The sequence below is a fragment of the Electrophorus electricus genome, chromosome 8 (assembly GCF_041902795.1).
Source record: "Electrophorus electricus isolate QZ-2024a chromosome 8, ASM4190279v1, whole genome shotgun sequence".
NCBI lineage: Eukaryota > Metazoa > Chordata > Actinopteri > Gymnotiformes > Gymnotidae > Electrophorus > Electrophorus electricus.
In genome coordinates this window covers 8,292,114-8,312,325 of record NC_137504.1, presented here as the reverse complement: position 1 = coordinate 8,312,325, position 20,212 = coordinate 8,292,114, and the positions used below count along the sequence as shown (strand labels likewise).

Below are 20,212 nucleotides of genomic sequence, written 5' to 3'. Positions count from 1 at the left end.
TAGTAAATGACTTTCACTCATTATCTCCACTGTGTTTGTTACTCTGTTGGAGCTCATTATTTTCTTGGCAAATGATGCACCATATGATCTTGATTAAGACAAGGTTATGACAGTTTTTAAATTATTTTCATATTATATTTACTAACGTTATTTCTTGTGCCATTTTATTTTTTGTGTGATACATACATAACTGTGTGTGTGTGTGTGTGTGTGTGTGTTTGTATATACCATATCTCACAAACACTACACACACACAGAGGAAAGACTTTTCATTTATGCAGGTTGTGTAGTCTGCTTTTTACATCCTTCTCGTGTTCATAGTGGCTGCTCTGTGTCTTGAGGCGCCTCCTGGAAAGTTCTTTAATCGTCTTCAGATGTGATAGCATGACTGATATCGTGGCAGTTGCTTTTGCTCTCCCATACAGCGTGTGTGTTTGTGTGTGTGTGTGTGTGTGTGTTTTGTTGCCCTCATAACCATTGCTTCAGGCCCTTGTCTCTCATCAAAGGCCATATGATCTCAGTAGGATGAGGGATGGCGAGCCCTTTGAGCATGACTATCCTTCTCTGGGATCGCCTCCTTAGTGCAGCTTTAATGGGTTGACCTTCATCCTGCACTGAGCTACAGCACTCATGCAGCCAACAGGACCAGCCACACATAGTACTGGCCTTTCGAGAAAAAAAAAAAAAAAACTGGGGAGGAAAAACATCTAATGAAAAACAGCCTGAGTTTGGGTATAACTAAGCGAGAAGCCCTGTGCTCCCAGTTGCTGATCAGTTTGTTAGCTTGCAGTTGTTTGAATAGGTACAATGCATTCTTGTTCATAGTGTTCATGGCTAAGCACCCATTATCCCTCACAAAACATTCTATGGCTGCACCTTCTTGCAGTAAAAGCATTTGTCTATATCACTCTATTCCTCTCTGCCTGACCCTAGCTAATCCCAGAGGAGAGAGGGTGTGAGGACACGTGCTGGAGAGACACTCCATGCTGCTGCAGGGGCAGTCCCCACTTTCCACAGTGCTCTCTGCCAGCACCCTTAGAGCGCTAACCCTTTGCTTTGTTACTAAGACTGTACCAATCAGAAAGAAAGGGGGGCTAGGGGGAGGTGTTGGAGGCAGTAGAAAAAAGGGAGGCGGCAGCAGGAGAGAGGAAGCGAGAGACAGGAGGAGGACGCTAGAGCATGTGCTGAAAGAAAACCCCGGATTGGTGCAGAGGGAGCACTGCTTTTGTCATCATTCTCTGTTTAGTTGTACCTGCTTTGGCCAGCAAATTGGGTATGCTGTTTACTTTAATGCTGGAGCAGTCAGGAGCAGGATGTGGATTGAGCGTGGCTAGACGGAGCATCTGCGGGCTGATGGGAAGAACAAAACAGCGCAGCTGCAAAACCACAGAAGTCTTGTGGAATCCATTATGAAGCCTGCCAGCCACCGCTATTTTGCGTGTGTTTGTCTTAATACATCAGTGGGAGGAACTTAGAGTGCTTTCACTGCTAAAGTAGGACACAGCTCTGGATTGGACAGCACCACTAATATCTGTGTACTGCTGAGTGGATTTGTGCTGTACAAAAACGTGTGGCTAATCCCATCCATTCCACACACCAACACACTATTCTCCTGCTGAGTGATGGAGATGGGAGACAGGCTGGGGGGAGGAAGGCTTGAGGGTTAAGGAGAGCAGCTCTGAGTCGAGTGCCCAGCGTGCAGCTGCTCCTCTGCGTGAACAAAAGCCTGTCTGCCTTAAGCAGTGTGGACTGGATGCCGTGGCTCTGTGAGTCCCTGCATGCTCGTTGGCTCTCTCTCCTTTACTCTCTCTACCTCTCTACTCTGCCCCTCTCTTTCTGTTGACCTGCTTCTTTGTTGGGATTGTGTCCCCATTTTCCTTGCTCTTTCTTGTTGGGTCTGTTGTGCATTTTCTACCTGAAGGCTGCAGACCTTTGGCTATCATTTGTCACTGGGCCGTCTTTTGAATCCAGGTCTTGCTACTGCTATTAACTTTGATTTCTGCACGCTTGCAGTGTCGAGCCATTCGCTATAAAGTAGAATAGATGTTGTGCATTACTGTCTTTGGCATGCTATCTAACTGCAGATTATAAACATGCATTTATTTTCTTTTCCAGTGAGGTTCTTTCTAAAATTAAAAATCTAAAGGTTCAGTTATAAGTTTAAAAGCCACTGAATGCTGATCTCCTAGTACAGGTGTACTGGTGTACATGTGTGCAGACCCATCAGACACTAGCCAAGGTGCCTTTTCTAATTTCATTGTCCTTCAATATTTAATTACTAGTATTTTTTTATACATTTAGATATAACACGTAACAACCATGTTTGGTTTATTTTCCGGGCACATGCAGAAAAGTGACTCTCTTGGTGCTAACTGGGGCATGGGCATTAAGCAGAACTGTTCTGTGTAGTGGTGGTATCGAGCTGTTCTAGATAACTAGGTTGTTTGTTCTCATGGCCTAATGTTTTTGGAAGAGCCTAGCTGGCTGATAAACAGTGTGATGATTACTATGGCTCAGCTGGCTAGACCTGCAGCTTCACTAATGAATCGAGCTCTAGAGGGTGAAGGGAGATGGAAAAAAAAAAAGTACCATGTGCTCCATGCCATGCTTGGAACTGTGCCCTGATCCATCCTACAGCTGTTAGATCTCCCTTTCCACGTGTATGTGCTCACAGCTCAAACTTTTCCTGCTTTGAGCTTGGCATAGAACAGCCTATGTTTTACTTGTGTATTTCAAGGTGGGACAGTGAAAGTGGAGGAAGTAGCAATGACTGAGGTATGAGGGAGACCAAACTATTGCCAAGACAGCTAAAGTTTCATGTGCCCTCTCACATAAGCTATCTTTTAATATAGCACTCCTCTGCAGCCCTCCATTTTTTTCTGAAAAGGAATATAAGCCAACACCTGCCTTCTGCACTGGGCTTAGTAGTAATGGTGTTCACTAGAAACTCAACATGCTTGAAGGAGGACCTTTGACTAAGCGCTAAAATGCTAAATAACATGATTTGCAGCTGATATGTACATTTCCATCACTAGATCAGTCAGGCTCTGCCAGAGTTGGAAATTCCCTTTTTATGGTGATATGCTTCTCCGAATCATATGGTACGCTGTTATGCCACCACACATATTGATGCTTGTATATTGACATTTAGGTTGGTTTAGCAGGCTGCCATTGTCTGTCTGAGAGTAGCAGCACATGATCGACCTGCAGGGTCTCTATTTTTCCTTTTGGCAGGGCATAGATATGTATGTGCGTGCGTGTGCATGCGTGTGTGTGTGTGCGTGCGTGCATGCATGTGTGTGTGCATGCGTGCGTACGAGCGAGCGAGCGAGCGCTTGCTGAAATGGTGCTGATGTGCGTCACTGGTCTCTTAGTGTGAGCATGCCATCTGAGCCACAGCAGTAATGATATGTCAGTCACAGTGCGATGCAGAGCTGTCCCCTCCAGGCACAAGCCACAGTGGCTGCCTTTCTCCACATCTCTCTGTCTGTCTCTTTCCCTCTTGCTCTCTCACACATACACACATGCACACACAAACAGAAGGGTGTGTGTGCACACACACATAATCTGGAAAGGCCCCCACACTGACACCATGCACTGCTGCTTCAGTTAACTGTAACATTTAAACATATAAAGTGTTTGAAGGCATGAAAATAACGATTTGCAGTGCACTCAGAAAAGCATTTTCTAATAGTCATTCATTTATTCATTTGTCAATTTAAAGTTATTTATTAAATTTTTTTTCTTTCTTTACCTAGAAATGAAAGAAGCCATTTTGTTTCACTAGCTAGCAGACAATGAGCAGAAAGGAGAGTGAAACATTATTTTGGGGTCCATTCAGCCAGTTCATATGCAGTTACTTAATGATGCACAGAAAACAGAGCCATTAATTGCATGTGATGTACTCTGCTTCATTTGTGAGCTTGGTCAGCACATTGAAGGCCACATTACATCCCTGTATGCCTTTGTGAAATATATGCTATGGATGATTTGATTTAGACACATTTAAGACTGTCATTCAGCAATATTCTGGCTGAATAGTAAAAATGTGTGTAATACTCCTGCTCTGCTGGTTTAACGATGCTGCAGTAATTCAGTTTATCTTCATCTATTATTCATAGCATGTGGGCAATATGCTCAGCTGGTGACATCACCCAGTGCCTAATTACTATGTAACACCTATCTGAAGTGCCTTCCTTAGCTCAGAAAGTAGCATTTTCTTCAGACCAGACAAGAAGGAATAAAAACACTAGTTTACAGCCACCACTATACCAGTGAAGCATGGTTTCCTCAGAATGCACTTATTGCCTTTGGTTGTTTTACAGCTGAATCTGGCCGAAGAGCAGAACGAAGTTACCCGGAATGGCTTGGAGTCCAAAGAGCTGGTGTACCTGGTGCAGATCTATTGTCAGGTGTGACTTCATAATCTGTGCACAGCTCACTGTGAAAACACACACACACAAGCACACTTGGATGGCAGTAGACAGTAGGAACAAATTGGTATATTGAGACAGGTGGGAGGGTGCTTAAGGGAAAGAAGAGCTGTCAATTAAGACTTAAAATAAAGATATTGCAAAAATTGCCACCCAGTTTGCTTGATACATGACCACTGAACTTTGCTTCTACGATAGATATGTAAAGCTATTTTTGTGAATGTCAGCCAACAGTGAATACATTTTAGAGACATGCAACAGTTTTCCAAATACAGCTCAACATTCTAGATCAGCTGGTCATTGTGGACTAAAACCAAGGGGGAATGGGTGCATTTCCTTCAGGTTGAGGGATTTGCAGATAATGTAAATAAACCAATTGCTACTGTAAGTTTTTTTTTGTTTGTTTTTTTGTTTTTTTCCTGAATGTTCACAGGGAACCATATCCCCTTTTTTTCTCCACATGCTAGAACACTCAATGCAAGGTCATTACGGTTATCAGTGACTGGGTGTAACATGAGCTCTATAATTGATAAGCTGCAGCTCATTTGCAAGGCTTTTTGGAACAGATTGCTTGAGAATCATCCCAGTATGATTTTGAAATCTTCTTAGATTCCACTGAAAATAAAAAGAGAAACATAAACAGCATAGAAAAGCATAGAAAGACTTTACAGAACACCTGCCTGTCCATACACTTGCTTGACTAATAGCACCTCTCATCCTGACCTTGAAAATGTGGTGGAAAGTTTGTGTGTGTGTGTTTGTGTGTGTGCGCGCGCATGTGCACGCGTGAGAGAGACTTCTAGCATTCTTATTCTGTGTCCGGGTGCGGAATTGGCCCAGAGCACCAGGCATAGAGAGAGAGCCCAGACACACAGGAATATCACTTTAACACCACACTCTGTCAGAGCAGAAGCCCCAAACAAAATAGAAGCTCCGGAAGGTCTATACAAAATAAAATGGGAGCGGAGGACTAAAACCCAGCAGCCTGCACTCCCTTGTTTATATTCCCAGCGGCTGCGCCAGCTCTGCAGTCACGAGTGGCTCTGGCCATCCTTCTTGGTCCCTCTACTGTGGCCCCAGTTCTGAAGCATCTTTTAAGGCTATTTCAAAAGCACTAAGGATTTGTGTTGCCTTGGCATTAGACTCTAGGGGGCTGGGGGCAGCAAAGTGAAATAAGGAATTGGAGCTGTTTTCAATTCTAAAGGTTAAAGGGAAAAAAAGTACTAAAATGTCATTCTAAAAGAAGGGCAATCCATTTTTGGTCTAAGCTTGTAGTTCAGTAAAATTACAGTAACAACATAACGATTTCAGCTGATCTTGTCCATCATGTGGTATAATCTGAATAAATAAGGCATTGAGTTCATACATACTTCTCTTTTGTATAATAAGACACTTCTGCCTCAAGCTAAGTAGTGAATCATGCTAATATTTACATGTTGCAATCTGTCATAAAATTAGACAGCATGAAGTATGTTAGGAAAAGGCTTCGAAGAGGAGGTTCTTAAAAGTCTCTTCTTGGCAGCACTGTTTCTGCCTTTGTGTGGCTTTATGGTGGACTCTGAGCCAGGCTCCAGAGATCTGCCACCATAAAACAAGCCCTGCACAGGACCGGCACATGACCACTGGTGCTGAGGGTAGCGGCTAGCCGTCCACTCTGAGACAGAGAGTAATATAAACACTGGGGCTAGCATTAACCTTCATGTGCACTTGTGTCCTTCTGCTCACCTGGTCCATTTTCCTTCCATGTCTGAATTGTGTTATTGAGGCTTTGAGGATACTTAGAAATGGTCAGTCTGCCCCCATCCCAACAGTGATGCAGTTCATTTCATATAGATTAATGTTGAGCTCATGGGAAGGATTTACAGCAGTCGCTCGTGTGCTTGAGTAATGTATAAGCTTGAGCTCTGGTGTTCCAGAGCCTGAACTGAAGCAGAGCCTGAGGTGATGTTTCAACATAGTGTAATTCATCAGTTTTCTGAAGTTCAAAATTATGTGACCTGTATTTGGTACAGGTTTGAAAGTTCATGTCATTTGCCTGGGAATAAGTCAGTGAAAACTGATAAGGTCTTCTTATCTTCACATCCCTGTGCGTGTGTATGCTCTAAAAGTCTCAATCACTGTGGGGAGCCCATGCATGTAGCTCAGTGAGTAATGGGCTGCACTATGGGCTGTGTGCCCTCATCTCATCTCTTTGGCTGCTGCAATGGGAGGAGCTGAATCTGACGTATGGTTGCTGAGGCATCTGTGGTGTGCAGTGTGTGATGTCTGCTGTAATGCACTGGTCTGGTGGGCTCCAAGCCAGGGGCTAAGTCCTTGTATTCACCGGTCTAGAGCTTTTTATAGGGTTGTAGTGGGTGAGCAAACACCACCACTGCAGCACACTTGTTCACTTACCTGTCTGTCCACCTCTTACTACTGCACAGGGACGAAGTTGGATCGTGAGGCGGAGTTATGAAGACTTCCGCGTTCTGGACAAGCATCTCCATTTGTGTATCTATGACCGGCGCTTCTCCCAGCTCCCAGAGCTGCCTCGATTTGACAGCTTGAGGGAAAGAGCGGAGGTAAGACCTCCTGCACCCTCTCTGCACCCTGGAACTGGTGTGGACCTCTAGCCTTTCAAAATAAGAAAACCAGTCTATTGTTGGTTATGTATGTGCTTATCCTACATGGCCTGGCTCACCTGCAGAGCTTTGTGTGCTTTTAACTGTCTGGAAGGGGAGTGTTGGAGCTAGTTTGAGTAAATGGCATCTAATGGCTTGGGGTGGCTTGGAAAAGCCTCTTTTCCTCTCTGTGTTGGGCTTTCTCTATGTTTGTTGTCCTAAGAAGTATACTTGAACTATGGCATATTTTCAGAAATGTGTCAGTCTGGTTTGAAGATTAAATGGCTGTTAATGCTGCCCATCATGGTTAGCAGTAATGGAAGGCTCTTTCTTCCCTACTGTTTTGTGTGGGGTTGTCCTGTGTAATCAGCTTCTATGTGCAGCCGAACACACTGAGCTCTCACAAGAAAAGGGTCATATTTCACCTGTGGGCATGGCCACTGAACCATTGGTATTAGGCTATATTTAGAACCTGTGGTTAAAAAGAATCCTGTGTTCTTCTTGAATTACATAAAACAATCCAGTTTCTTGGGGCTTAAGCCCATTTAAACCCATGACTCCTATAAGATGGTGGAGGTCTGCATGATTTTTGCAGAATGTAAAGCCCACTTTCACCATGTTCCATTTAAGTTATGAGCTTTCCTTTAGGGGCAGTTCAGGAAGCCTGTGAAATTCCAGTGAGGGATTTATGGTGACTTTAATGTTCTGCATGTTTGGATCTCACTAAGAGTCATCACAGCATATGTTTTTTAGCGTACTGTACAAGTTGTGGATGTATGAGTTAATATACCTTTATTTTAAAGCCTGTTCTTGCCCAATATCCAAATCTATACTTTTTGGTCGTGTGTGTGTAAGTGTGTGTGTGTTAATGCAGGATTTGTTCTCTTTTTTATCCAGCACTGGCAGTGTAAGAGACAATGCCTTCCATGGAAATTTCAGCATGTATTATCTTACTGATTAACTTCTAAAAGTTTATAGAATTTTGTTGGTATTTCCCTATAAGCACCTGTGAACAGGGTTCAAGTGTTTTGACTATCAGGCCCACTACAAGTATCCTGTGTGCCCCTCCATTTAGTTAAGGTAGAGTTAACTCCCTCCTGACTGTTATGCTGAGTTTGGATTGGTTTCCTTTGGTCAGAGTGAACCTGTGTCTGGGAGAGAGAGAGTGACAGTAGGGCGGAGGCTGGAGAAGAGTCCCGCTGGAGTTCAATTCAGTCCATCAGCTTCTGAGTCATGGCTGAGTCCTGTAGTGGGACTGCAGTGGAGCGTTTGATTCCACACTCTCTGTGGCTTTCCAGTATTCATTAGGCACACACATCATCAGTGACCAGCATCTCATGGGATTCCTTCTTGACATGCCAAAGTCTGATGCTGTTAGACTGTCGGTGTGGGTGGAAGCAGTTCTAGCAGCCATGGTCATTCTTTAAGATTTTTTGAAGAGAGCAGCATGGACTAGGTTCTGCAGCTGAGATATCTATAAAGAGGAAAGGAACCTGCTTCAAGATGGCAGTTCTACTCAGTTCAGTGTATTTTGTTTAATCCTGGCCCTTAGGCAGGTTATGTTTTAGGCTAAAGATGGCATATAACCTAATGAATGAAGGATGTCTTTAACAACATCCTGAGTTTTGAGTTCTCCATGTGTGTGCATGTCTTTTTTTTGTTGTTGTTTTTTTTGGGGGGGGCATGCTTCTGATTAGGAGAATCTTAGCACTTTTTCCAGAAGATCATTTCTGGTATTGCTGGCTGATACATGACTGCTTTGTTAGTCAGATCCATGAACTGCATTAAAGTTGAACCAGCTCCACCTCACCACTCCTTGCCATATGACTCAATATGAGAGCCTTGGGAATTCTAATTGAGCCCAATTTATCATTCTGAGCACAGCTGCAGATTTTTCAGCCCCCGTTATTCTTTTAAAGTAAAATAAATCTTTTATACCCATGACTTCTCTTTATTGCATATATACACCTCATACACACATATACACACACACACAGAACAAAACACATGCACTTTGGTAAACCACAAATAAACACATGCCAATCTTTTTTAAATGGCTAGATATAATTGTGGAAATGGAAGCAGCTGTTCTTGGCTCTCCTTCTGATTTCTTTCAGCCAGATTGTTTTTAAGGATATACAATAATGAGGAAAGCCAGTTATAACTTGTAATGGCAAACTGTCCCTCTCACTAAACAGCACATTTCATAACATTACACACTTTTAAAAATAAATAAATAAAAATAAGTTATTTTACAGCATAATGTTGATGTTAACTTTGTGTTGCCTAGTTTGTTCATAGCTTTGGTATTAATGATGGTTTTAGGGAATCAAAACATTATACCATATGTACATGTAATGCCATTATAAAATGAACAGTTCTAAAAACGTTGTACTCCATCAGTGCTTGAATGTTTTATAGCTAGAAAAGCCCTGCATCCAGACCTTCCCTGCTTTCACCTTTTTATTCCATTTTCACTCCTTAACAGGCAATTTCCCAGATGCTGATGGCTTACCTCTCCCGTCTCTCAGCAATTGCTGATAATAAGATAAACTGTGGGCCAGCCCTCACCTGGATGGAGGTATTAAAAAGACAATGTATCATTTTGCTAATTTCTATGAAAAGGGTGGACTACCTGGCTTTGTTGGATTTTTATGGGAGCTCTGACACCATGAAGGATACTATGGAGGACTATATGAAGACAAGCTTCAGAATTCATTAGCTTGCAGTATAACAGCCTTTCAATACTGCAATTAGCCAGAGAGCCCTGTTATGAGCACACTGACATATCCTGTTCTTCTTCAGGTTGACAACAAAGGGAATCATTTGCTGGTGCATGAAGAGTCCTCCATCAATGTCCCAGCCATCGCAGCTGCCCACGTCATTAAACGCTACATAGCCCAGGCAGCTGATGAGCTGTCTTTTGAGGTGAATTATTTAACAACATGAAAGCAAGCTCTTTCCAGAATAGGGATACTGAAATGAGTGATTTTACATTTTTCTAATGCTATGATCATGCAAACCAGTCTGCAGATCTTTGTTTCTTTGGTGTTGACACATTTATAAATGGCTGCATTTCTCTCAGGTTGGGGATATTGTTTCTGTGATTGACATGCCTCCTAAAGAGGACACCACATGGTGGCGAGGGAAGCATGGATTTCAGGTGTGTAATCTGCAGACATGGTTACACAGTGCAATTGTAAACAATTTAAATGGGCTTTTCTTTTGGGAGGGTTGGGGCTATAACTGGCCTGTGTTCAGGAAGAGTTAATATGCTGTAATGACTAACCACATTTGATTCTCCTAGTGTTTGGCTCCTGTGAATAAGGCCATGTTGACTTGGGCTTATGCTGTTGCCTTGGTGTGTTGCTGAAATGTGTGGGCAGCTGTCTTATTTTGCTTGGACTTGTACTTTTGTAGATTTTTAGAGTTGTTGATGGTAGCTAATGAATTAGTTTTTGCTTTTTTTGGCAGGCACTGACATTTAGCAGCTGAAAGTTTTTGCTGAACTGACCTTGTCAATGTCCCCTAATTAGTCTCAAAAATAAGCTTGGCCTAGTTAGTCCATCAGTGAGGTAGAGTGGGACTGGGCTCAGGGACATTAGTGACTAATGTTGGCAGATGTTGGTGTTCCCACCAGGGGGCAGTCTGATTCAGGACTCTCGCTGACTGCAGCGGTCAGGAAGTCAGCATCTGTCTAGAGAGCATGAGCCTAAAGCTACATCACTTGTCACACAGAGTATCTCTTAATACACACACACACACACACCCACACAGACACACAGACATAGACATATTGCTAACAGTGTTAACCATAGTGCATATCAGTAATGAGGTTTAGAATTAAGATGAGAGGTTGGCCTGGGTCAGCACTGTGAACCTGTAGAGTACGTTAAGAGTTCTGGCAGTGCAAATTGGATACAGTCAGAACAAACAAACACTACTTTGGCCTAGTTCTTTCTAGAGCATAAGCTCACTTTAGGATTGATGGAATCAGACTTCAAATTTAATTGAGTGGTTTGATATACCTATTCAGAATTTTCTTTATATTCATGAACTGAATCCTCTTGTGTCTTTGTTATCTAAGTCTCTCCCCCATGCTGTGTAGAAATGGAAAATGCTTTTTGTTCTTGGACTGAATTCATTTTTATGTGCATGTGTTGGTTCCGCTCAAAATTTGTCACAACAGCTTGGGAGATGCATAAATCTATAACATCACAAAGCCAAACCTACTGTAAATGCAAGAGCAGTCACCACCATTGTGATAATGCCAGTTTAGCTCATGATAAAAAACACCAGTTTGACAAAGCTCTTCTCTTGTGAAGGCTTTGCCTCTTGTTCTTTTGACTCTTGTCTTTTGGTATTATGACTGCTATAAGGGCAAAGTGTTTCTTTATACATACAAAATAGGAATTAGTGATGCCTGTGTATCTTATTGATATTTGCAATTTTGTCTTGCGCTTTTTAGGTTGGCTTCTTTCCCAGTGAATGTGTGGAGCTGATTAATGACAAGGTCCCTCAGTCTGTCACCAATTCAGTGCCAAAACCAGGTACGTATTCACACACACACACACACACACACACTGGCACGCACGCACACACACACAGAGACAGACAGACTACTGACACTGTTTAGATAATAACTTTTTTTTTACCCCTCATGCTGAAGCTCATCCTAGTAAAGATTTATATAAAAAACAGATCCTTGGTAAAATGTCCATCTTGCCTGTGTGAATTCTAGCTTACACACCATCTAAATCCCATTCAAAGCGGTTGAGGATTTCACAAGGTGCGATATATCACGTGTAAGCATATGGGATGTGCGGTTGCAGTTGACTGTCAGTGCTGTGTGTGGATGAGGCGAGGTGCATTTATGATGCACACGACTGCAGAGCTGGGGATGGTGATGCGAGGCGGCGCACTAAGCCAAGGACCTCTTGTGTGTATGCATGTGTGCGTGTAAGTGAGCAGGAACAGGTGCTGAGAGGAAATTCCACTCACTGTCAGATGAATCACTGCTCCTAGCACCCCTGTCAGTGCAGGGAGGACTAAATACTGCCATGTGATAGTGTACTGGCTGCTATGCAAGAGGAAAATGCAGGAATATTTTTTCACTTTCTCTGACACCATTTCTTAAACTGTCAGCTGGGGTTTCGAAGCTCTCGACAAACCAAGTGGAAGAGATGTGAAATGTTTCAGCCCTCTGAGCATAATGTCCATCCACTGTACATGAAGTGCGGTTTATGCTCACCCTGAGCTTTCACTCCTAAGTAGCCCCTCCCCCAGCTGTCCTCCTCTATGCAGTAACTCTGTGACTTTTGTGTTTACAAAAGTTCTTGTAAAGTTCTTTATTTTCCCTTATTCAGTTTCACACAAATAGTGAGAAATAGTGAGGAATGTGGGAAAATAATGAGGAATATCTTATGCTCACACATTATGACCTGTATTATAAAGTATACGGATCTTCATTTACAGAACCTTAGCGACTGACAAAATAAACTCCATGACTAAGAGAAGTGTGAAATGGACTGTGTCAAACACTAACATTCTCAATGTGTGTAATGATATTTGTCATGTTTGGAGTTCATAAAACATTCTTCACAAGCCTAAGAGAGGTCACTTTACATCATGTTTTGGAGCAACTACCCTGCTAAGCACTCTGGAGGGCTTTTCAACAGTGCTGGTCTTTTGTTTCACTTCTGGCCTCCTTGTGCCTTGCGTCATGACTGAGATTAATCCGAATGCTGGCTTTGGGTGGGGGTAGGGGTACGCAGCTTGCTTGCTCTTCTCTCAGGGACACTGTGCAATCAGCAAACGAGCAAGTCCAGGGAAAAGAGAAGTCATGCCCTGCCTGAGGATGGGTTCTAAAAAATGTTCACAGCGGGGAGGAATGCAGCATGTGGCGTTTAGATGCTGAGCCTTCCCCCAATGAGGAGCTTAATTACATGTAAAGTGTTAGCTGCAGTTTTGCTTTTTACTTCGCTATGCCATGCTGGCTGATCTCCCGATGGCCCCTGTGTGTGTTGTTGATTGTGTTGTTTGGTTTGTAGCTCTGTGTGTGTGTGTGTGTGTGTGTGTGTGTGTGTGTGTGTGTGTGTGTGTGTGTGTGTGTGTGTGTGTGTGTGTGTGTGTGTGTGTGTGTGTGTGTGTGTGTGGCATTGCTTTGTCCCATGCATGTGTACTGACAGATCACTGTGCCTACATCCACTGCTCCCTCAGCTTCCCCCTGCTCTGGTCTGCGGCCGGCCTCCTGGAGTCTGTTCCCACCCTGTGCGTGCTGGTACTCTCCCCAATGCCTCATCTTTCCGCCTCACTCATCTACACACACACACATAATCACTCACTCACTCTCTCTGTGCACATACATACGCACATACACAAACTCACTCACACTATCCCTCTCATCCCCACACTCACTCGCTTTCTCTCTCTTGCTCACTCACGCTTTCTCTCTCTCTGCCTCTCTCTCCCACACACACACATAAATGATTTACGCTGTCACCATATCAAAAATATTTTTGAACTCCCTGTACCACAAAGCACTCTGACCTACACAAAGCACTGTAGCACATGGCCTAATCTGTTTTTCCTTAAGTAGGTTTTACTGTGCTAGCTTGTTTATCAGTTTATGGCCCTCTCTGAACTGCTATAAAACATTACCTAATAGATAGGGAATGCAAGGGGGAATGTTTCCCCTTTTTTCCCCTCATCCCTCTTTACAAAGTGTCAACTGCCAAGCCAGTGGAGAGCTACAAGGGCAGCTGCTGTTCTCATGTTCTCTAACAGGCTCCCTTGGCCTTTCTCTGTCCTGCATGCAGATTTGGAGATGGAGAGTGTAAAGCAGGACAATACATGGGTACCCGACCCATTAAACCCCTACAGGCTGAGCTCAGGTAGACTCAACAGTTCTTCTGTGTATCTAACCACCTACTAACCAAAAAGCCACTGCTATGTGTCTACACAGTGCCAGATTCTTCCCTAATATTCTCAATGTTCAGAAAGTACAACTGGCACTGTTGATCACTATTCTATCCTAATATCACTACCTCTTCCTAATTCCAGGGAGTAGTCCAGAATTAAGTCAAGAAACCTCTTCTTTTTCACTCTTTTAGTTCCCTCTGATCCTGTGTCTGATGTTTGACCTCCTCTTTTCAGTTATGCTCACATTTATGCTCCCTGTTTTGCATGGCACACTTATTTGACATTGAGGCCTTTGTCTCAGTTTTGCATTTTATTGAGGCCAAGTCGACAGTAATGTACCTGTGCCCAAAATTTTCTCTGTCAATGTTTTCCTTCCTTCTAATCTGGCCTCTTCCTGATATCATGCTGATTGTTGCAGCACTACTCTTTCACTGCTAAGCAGTTTTCAGAAAGCTGTACAATGCTGTGCTTTTACTCTCTTAAAGCTGATTTACTAAACGCTGGGAAATTAGGGGTATAAAATAATTGCAGCTTTGTCCTCTGACAATATAAACTAGTCTCTTTATGGCGACTTAAATAGCACATTCTTTTAGGCTATCCTGGTGTGTTCAAATATATAGGCTTTTCTTCAGCTCACCAGCAGGTAAAGGCAGTTCAATCCATCTGATATCTGTGTCAAAACTGGAACCGTGTTTTGAATCATTCAACCAAAATGGTCTTGTGGATCACATGCCCTGAGTAAATGGTTAATCTCATCATTTCTTTATGGTTGAAATGGTGTGGAAGAAATGTAGCTAATCTTAACAGTAGTTAAAGCCCAACAGGTAATTTTAGTTTAGTTCCTTTTAAGCTTGTTGTATTCACAGAAATGTACACTACACTACACTACACACACACACACACACACACACACACACACACACACACACACACACACAAAATACGTTAACAAAAAACACGTTATTTTGTTTGGAACCTCAACTAGAGTAAGTTTAAAACTCAGTGGTAGCAGGTGCTGGTCCAGATGTAACTCCTTTTGCTCTCTCTGGATCCCTCACTTCCTTGTGGAGCACCAGCGTCTTTCTCTCATAGGAGCAAAGGGCAGCTGTGTCTGTTAACATGCCAGGACAGCTGAGTTTTACTGTGAGAGACTCTGTAAAGAATACTTAGCAGTAACTGTCCTCTTCTCCTAGGAGGTATTGGCCATTTCCTGCCTGACCTGTTCCGTCTCTCTCTTACTTTTGCACTTACTTACTTTCTTTCTTTCTCTCTCTCTCTCTCTCTCTCTCTCTCTCTCTCTCTCTCTCTCTCTCTCTCCTGATTGTGTGTGTGTGAACTTTTATGAGAACCTCTGTGAACGTTTATGAGAAAAACAGATCAGTTAGCGCATATTTCATGTGCAATTTCTTTATCCCTTTCATTGGACCAAGAAAATCAATCTTCGATGCTGCACGTTATTAAACAATAAGTTCATTAACATTCACATTTTGTAACTAATTAAACATATGGAAAATCATTGTTAAATAGTAATAAGAAATAATTACTACTTCATTCATTCCAAAATAATCGAGAAATTCTTAAGTTACTGTTAAATGTTTGACAACAACAAATGTTTTGTTTCTTGTTCAACAGGTAACCAGCCAACATGAAATTATTTTATAGGTTGAATAGTGATCAAGACCAGACAGGTGTGATTGTCAGTGGTTTATGATTGTGCCAACTGAAGCGTGCGCGTTCACGGTAGAATGGAACCTCCCGTCTTTCGTTAGTTAGCAGCTAAAGCTCTGTTGAGCTCTACTACAGTCTGAAGCTAAAGTGATGCGATCTGATAACTACATCTGCACCATAGGACTCGTTAGCTAAGGACAGTGAATACTTCAAACGTCAAATTTTGTTTGAAAAAGGAGAGAAAACTGAGCTACTGAGGAAGTAGTCATATAACTAATAGTTCTAAGTGCTAAAAGGGCGTGAAGTCTTGTTCATCGATCTGTAGTCGCGATTAAACCGACGTTTCACGTTGCTGAAAACTTTCCTCTTTGAGTTGTCAGTGTTTTGGCTACGTTGTTGTAAATCGTGTCTGCCACAGGCTTTCGTGGCTGAAAGCTGATACTGGGGGCTGGACAACTACTAAGGGGAAAAAAAGCACACTACAAGTTTTACCGGGTGTCGGAAAGAATGTGCGTTCGTTGCGTGGTTCGCTTTATAACCATTGGTTCTGATCCGTGAAACTGAAAGGATTGCGGATGATGACGGTCTTTTATATGCTAGACAGTCGCTAGCTGAAGTTCGGATCGTCGTTCACTTTAGTGCATTTCTTGGAATGTTTTATTACCCCTACTGGAGTTGAGACACAACTCTCCTTTATTTTGAGGTAAGGATTTAAGTATTTGCAGCATATTTACAAAAACATCCCAGGCACTTGATTTAACTCGAACTAGGTTGTGTTATAATGCGACGTGTTTTATCGATAGGCTTTTCTCTGTTGCTTTCGACTCGTCCCTGTCCTCATTATTTCATCAAAACCGATCCCATTGTTATAGTATAATTTGAGCTCCCATTTTTTTTCATGGAAAGACGATTGAACTTTGAAATTGTAAAAGTGAAGTTGCAAAGGGGCCATTGTTTGCTTGGCACAAATATTCAATATAGGCTATTTTCTTTATGTGATAAATTGCCTGTCATAATGTATATTTTTTTTGTGTATTTATTTAGAAATAATGTTCTTTATTTGGACATTGTAAGACAAATAAAATTCTTTCTAGGTCCCAGATTGTAGGTCTAATACCTGCACATATATAGTTTTGGATATTGTACTTGGGCATATATTGTTCTGTATATTGTAAATGACGAGGGACATTCCCCACATGTAAAATACAGTTTGGGTATAGCAGCTCTTGATTTGAACTTTTTTAAGATACAAACTCCCAATAATATTCATTAGTAGGGTGCATTCTATCATTCTTTCACATCATTCTGTCTCTTCAGCCATGTTAAGGTACAGCCTCCTGGACCAGTCACTCATTCTGCAGCAGAAATGACATTCTGTGATGCAAACGAGCATCGCCTGCTGCTTTCCTGGGTCTTAAAGCATGTCTGTTTGGCTGGCTTTCTGTGCAAAGAGGGTATCTGTAAAATCAATATGTGACTTGAAAAGGAGAACAGGAAGTGCCTTGATGGATTCTTTTACAGTCAACCATTTGAAGTGTGAATTCTATGTTTGTTTTTAACCAAAATAATCGAACTGAAGAAAGTGCGGTTTAGGCTTCTGGTTAAGTGGCTTTCAACAAACAGAAAACAAACAAATACAACACTGACCTGGTCAACTTCAGATCTTCCTCTTCTGTCCTTGTGTTTTCTCTGTAAATCACATGTCCTTTAAATAAGCTTGGTATGGAATGCCTTAAAGAATCAATGCAATTATGCTAAAAGTTTGTCATCTGGTGTCATTGTGTCCACATGCTCACTTGTGCACACACTTTGTGTCTGTCCATGATATAGGAGCTCTGGGAGCACCAGTGAATCTAGCAGTTATGGCAGATCTAGCTTTGGCTCCTTATAGTCCTCACATGTGCTTCAGGCAACAGCTGACTTTTTGCTCTAAACTGGTTCCAGAAACGATTCTCAGGCATATTCAGAGAGTGTTAACTGGGGGAGGGGGGAGATCAAATTAAGAGGCTTTATAGAATAGTTTCTATGTTTGTTACAAACATCAGGAAGCATTACAGTTTTAAGACTCGGTTTCTTAGGAGGTACCAGTCTGTAAAGCAAGTTTGTACTTATCTTGGTCCTGATTTAAAGTGATTTTTTGTTTTGCTTTTATTTTCATGTTAAATCTGTTTCTTCACTATTCCCCTAGTCCTTTTATCAGTGTTTACTTCGGGAGCCGCATGTGAAAATTATACAGAAAGTTTCTGGGATTAATTTATGATTTTGACAGTCCGCACTTAATGTCAGTGAAAACAGCACTCCCAACATTTGAACTAAACCCATGTAGTACATCCTGCTTCAAGAATCAAATGAATGAAAAGTTTTATTCCATTATTAATGAGCTTTGGGTTGTGTAATTGCAGCTTGGTAGTCAAATTGTGAGGCTATTTCATAACTGAGCTTTCAAGAGAATTTTGTAATATTTGTTTGGTATGTTGTTTCACTGTGTGGGCTGCTACTCCATACTCATCTGGTGGACGTCACTTTAGATTCAGAGTGGGAGGAATGGACAGCTCAGTCTCGTATTACTTTGCCAGCTGCACAATAACTAATGACCAAATAATATGAAGGGGGAAGGATGAAATGAACCCTACAAAGGAATTTCAGTCCATCTTTGAGAGACTGCAGTAGTTCTCTGCAACAGCAACTGTCTATTCAATATAGTGTTAGCAACAGCTTTTGGTAGAGGAATTTCTTTTTTGAAAGAAAAACTAAAGGCCACCAAATTTCTAAGCCTTTTACTCTGTCTAAAACCAAGATTTCGTGAGCTATTCTGGTCTTATGTCTAACTATGTAGCTGGTATGTTCTCTTCGTTCACTTCATGTTCATTAGGTTAAAATGTGCGTGTCAGTCACTACTCTGATGTGAGTGATGAATAACATCTCCTCATCTCTAATGGTCTCTCAGTTTCAAAGAAGCACGGGAAGCTGATCACATTCCTGCGCTCCTTCATGAAGTCGCGGCCCACCAAGCAGAAGCTGAAGCAGCGTGGGATCCTCAGGGAGAGGGTGTTTGGCTGTGACCTGGGAGAGCACCTCCTCAACTCAGGCCATGATGGTGAGTGCCTCAAACCCTCATATCTCAGGTAAAACAAAGGCCATGGTGTCTGTTCGATGAATGGTTCAGGCCAACTCCAGCCTATTTGAGTAATACTGACTGTGTAGCCTGGATGACACATACTGGACCACCCCCAGCAGAAGTCTGGTACGCCTGCTTGTTTCAGTTGCCACAGCAACACCTTACTTTAAAGGGGTATAAAGGTCAGAGGGAAGGCAGTGTCTAGAGATTTCTTCACTACTGATTCAAAGCTCCCTGGAAGCCTTCTACCCTGGCTCTGTTTGTTTGACTCTAAAATTCACCCTGAGCGATTCTTTGCACTCAGAACCCAGAGTCTGTCCCTTTCAGATGGTGCCATGCAACTTGATATGGCTCCTCAACTATTACTACAGTAACAACAAACTGGGCTTTTCCTTAAATGCTGATCAATATTTTTACACAGTATCTGTAACAGAACAAATTTGGTGCAACAGAAATAGTAACCCCTCATCCAACCCCCCACCTCATGGTTATTAACACTACCGTCTTCCAGTTTGGGTTATTCATTGTCAGAGAGTTTGGGTTTTAAACATAGTGAGAACATTCCCAAGATGCAGTTGATGATTGTTCAGTCAGTCATACAGGTTGAATTCCTTGCCCCCCCTAAGTGTTTACCCTCCCCAACCCAAGAACTTTTGAAGTGCGTATCTGTGCATGTGTAGGTGTATGCAAGCATGTGTGCAAATGCGTGCATGGGTGTGGGTGGATGCATGGATCAGTGGATAGCTGTGCCTGAGGATGGATGTGTCTGCATGTAGGTGTGTGTCTCATTCACTTTCTCTGTCTTAGGAGGCTGATGTCAGACAATGTATTTAAGTCCAGACTTTTTGACCTCATTGGAAGATGACCTTGAAGAACTTTCTCTTCAAGCACTGAATGATTAGCATAAAAACCCTAATTAGAGCATTATTATAAAGCTCTGCAGATTGCCTTCCTGTCCATTCTTTAGATTTCCATCAGATTGTAATTGAAAGTGCATGGCTTTATAGATTTAACCCTCCCCTTTGGTCCCTCTAATTAAGAAGCCACAGCAATGTCTGCTTTTCATGACCTATATCAACTGCAAAGGACTGCATCATTCTCATCCTTAAGGGGAAGTTTGAGGTGAGCCAGATTGGTTATAAATTGCCTAAGGATTTCCTGCTGCAAGTTGCTATGTCAGGAATTCAGTTGAACAGCTGCTTCTGAGAGGCTGTGGGTCTAACTCATCATCTGGATAATGTGTGTTAGGAGTGAGAGGGCAGGCAAGGGTGCCTGTTTCGCCTCACCATGGTTTTCTTGAGTGAAATGTTGCAAGGTCAAGTTGGAGGCCTGTGATCCGTCTGGTGCCACCACGGAGAACGTATGTCACCATGAACATTGTTTGTTCAGAACTGTGTTAAGACACATTTTTTTTTAGACCACATTGGTGTAGCTGTAAGTGAGAATGAAGTCAAGAAACTTTCCCTTGCTAG

The 20,212-nt window shown here is 42.4% G+C and overlaps 1 protein-coding gene and 1 long non-coding RNA gene across 8 annotated transcripts in view; one reads left to right on the top strand and one right to left on the bottom strand.

Moving 5' to 3' along the window:
- Positions 1-20,212, top strand: part of arhgap32b (Rho GTPase activating protein 32b) — a 78,577-nt gene that overhangs the window by 48,974 nt on the left and 9,391 nt on the right. For 4 of the 7 annotated variants that reach the window (XM_027003886.3, XM_081718789.1, XM_081718788.1 and 1 more), the window contains 9 exons: positions 4,326-4,412; positions 6,857-6,994; positions 9,522-9,614; positions 9,839-9,961; positions 10,119-10,196; positions 11,502-11,583; positions 13,253-13,303; positions 13,852-13,926; positions 18,570-18,719. In XM_027003886.3, the coding sequence (XP_026859687.2) occupies positions 4,326-4,412; positions 6,857-6,994; positions 9,522-9,614; positions 9,839-9,961; positions 10,119-10,196; positions 11,502-11,583; positions 13,253-13,303; positions 13,852-13,926; positions 18,570-18,719 (877 nt within the window). Of the gene's footprint in view, positions 1-4,325; positions 4,413-6,856; positions 6,995-9,521; positions 9,615-9,838; positions 9,962-10,118; positions 10,197-11,501; positions 11,584-13,252; positions 13,304-13,851; positions 13,927-15,307; positions 16,326-18,569; positions 18,720-20,212 lie in introns of those variants that run through there. The other 3 variants (XM_027003895.3, XM_027003904.3, XM_027003911.3) reach the window with 3 other exon arrangements.
- LOC145658919 (uncharacterized) lies at positions 1,773-18,558 on the bottom strand. The gene is made up of 3 exons (XR_014124784.1): positions 17,270-18,558; positions 6,828-7,046; positions 1,773-4,441 (listed from the first exon to the last, which is right to left on the bottom strand). It is a non-coding gene; the product is annotated as an uncharacterized LOC145658919 (long non-coding RNA).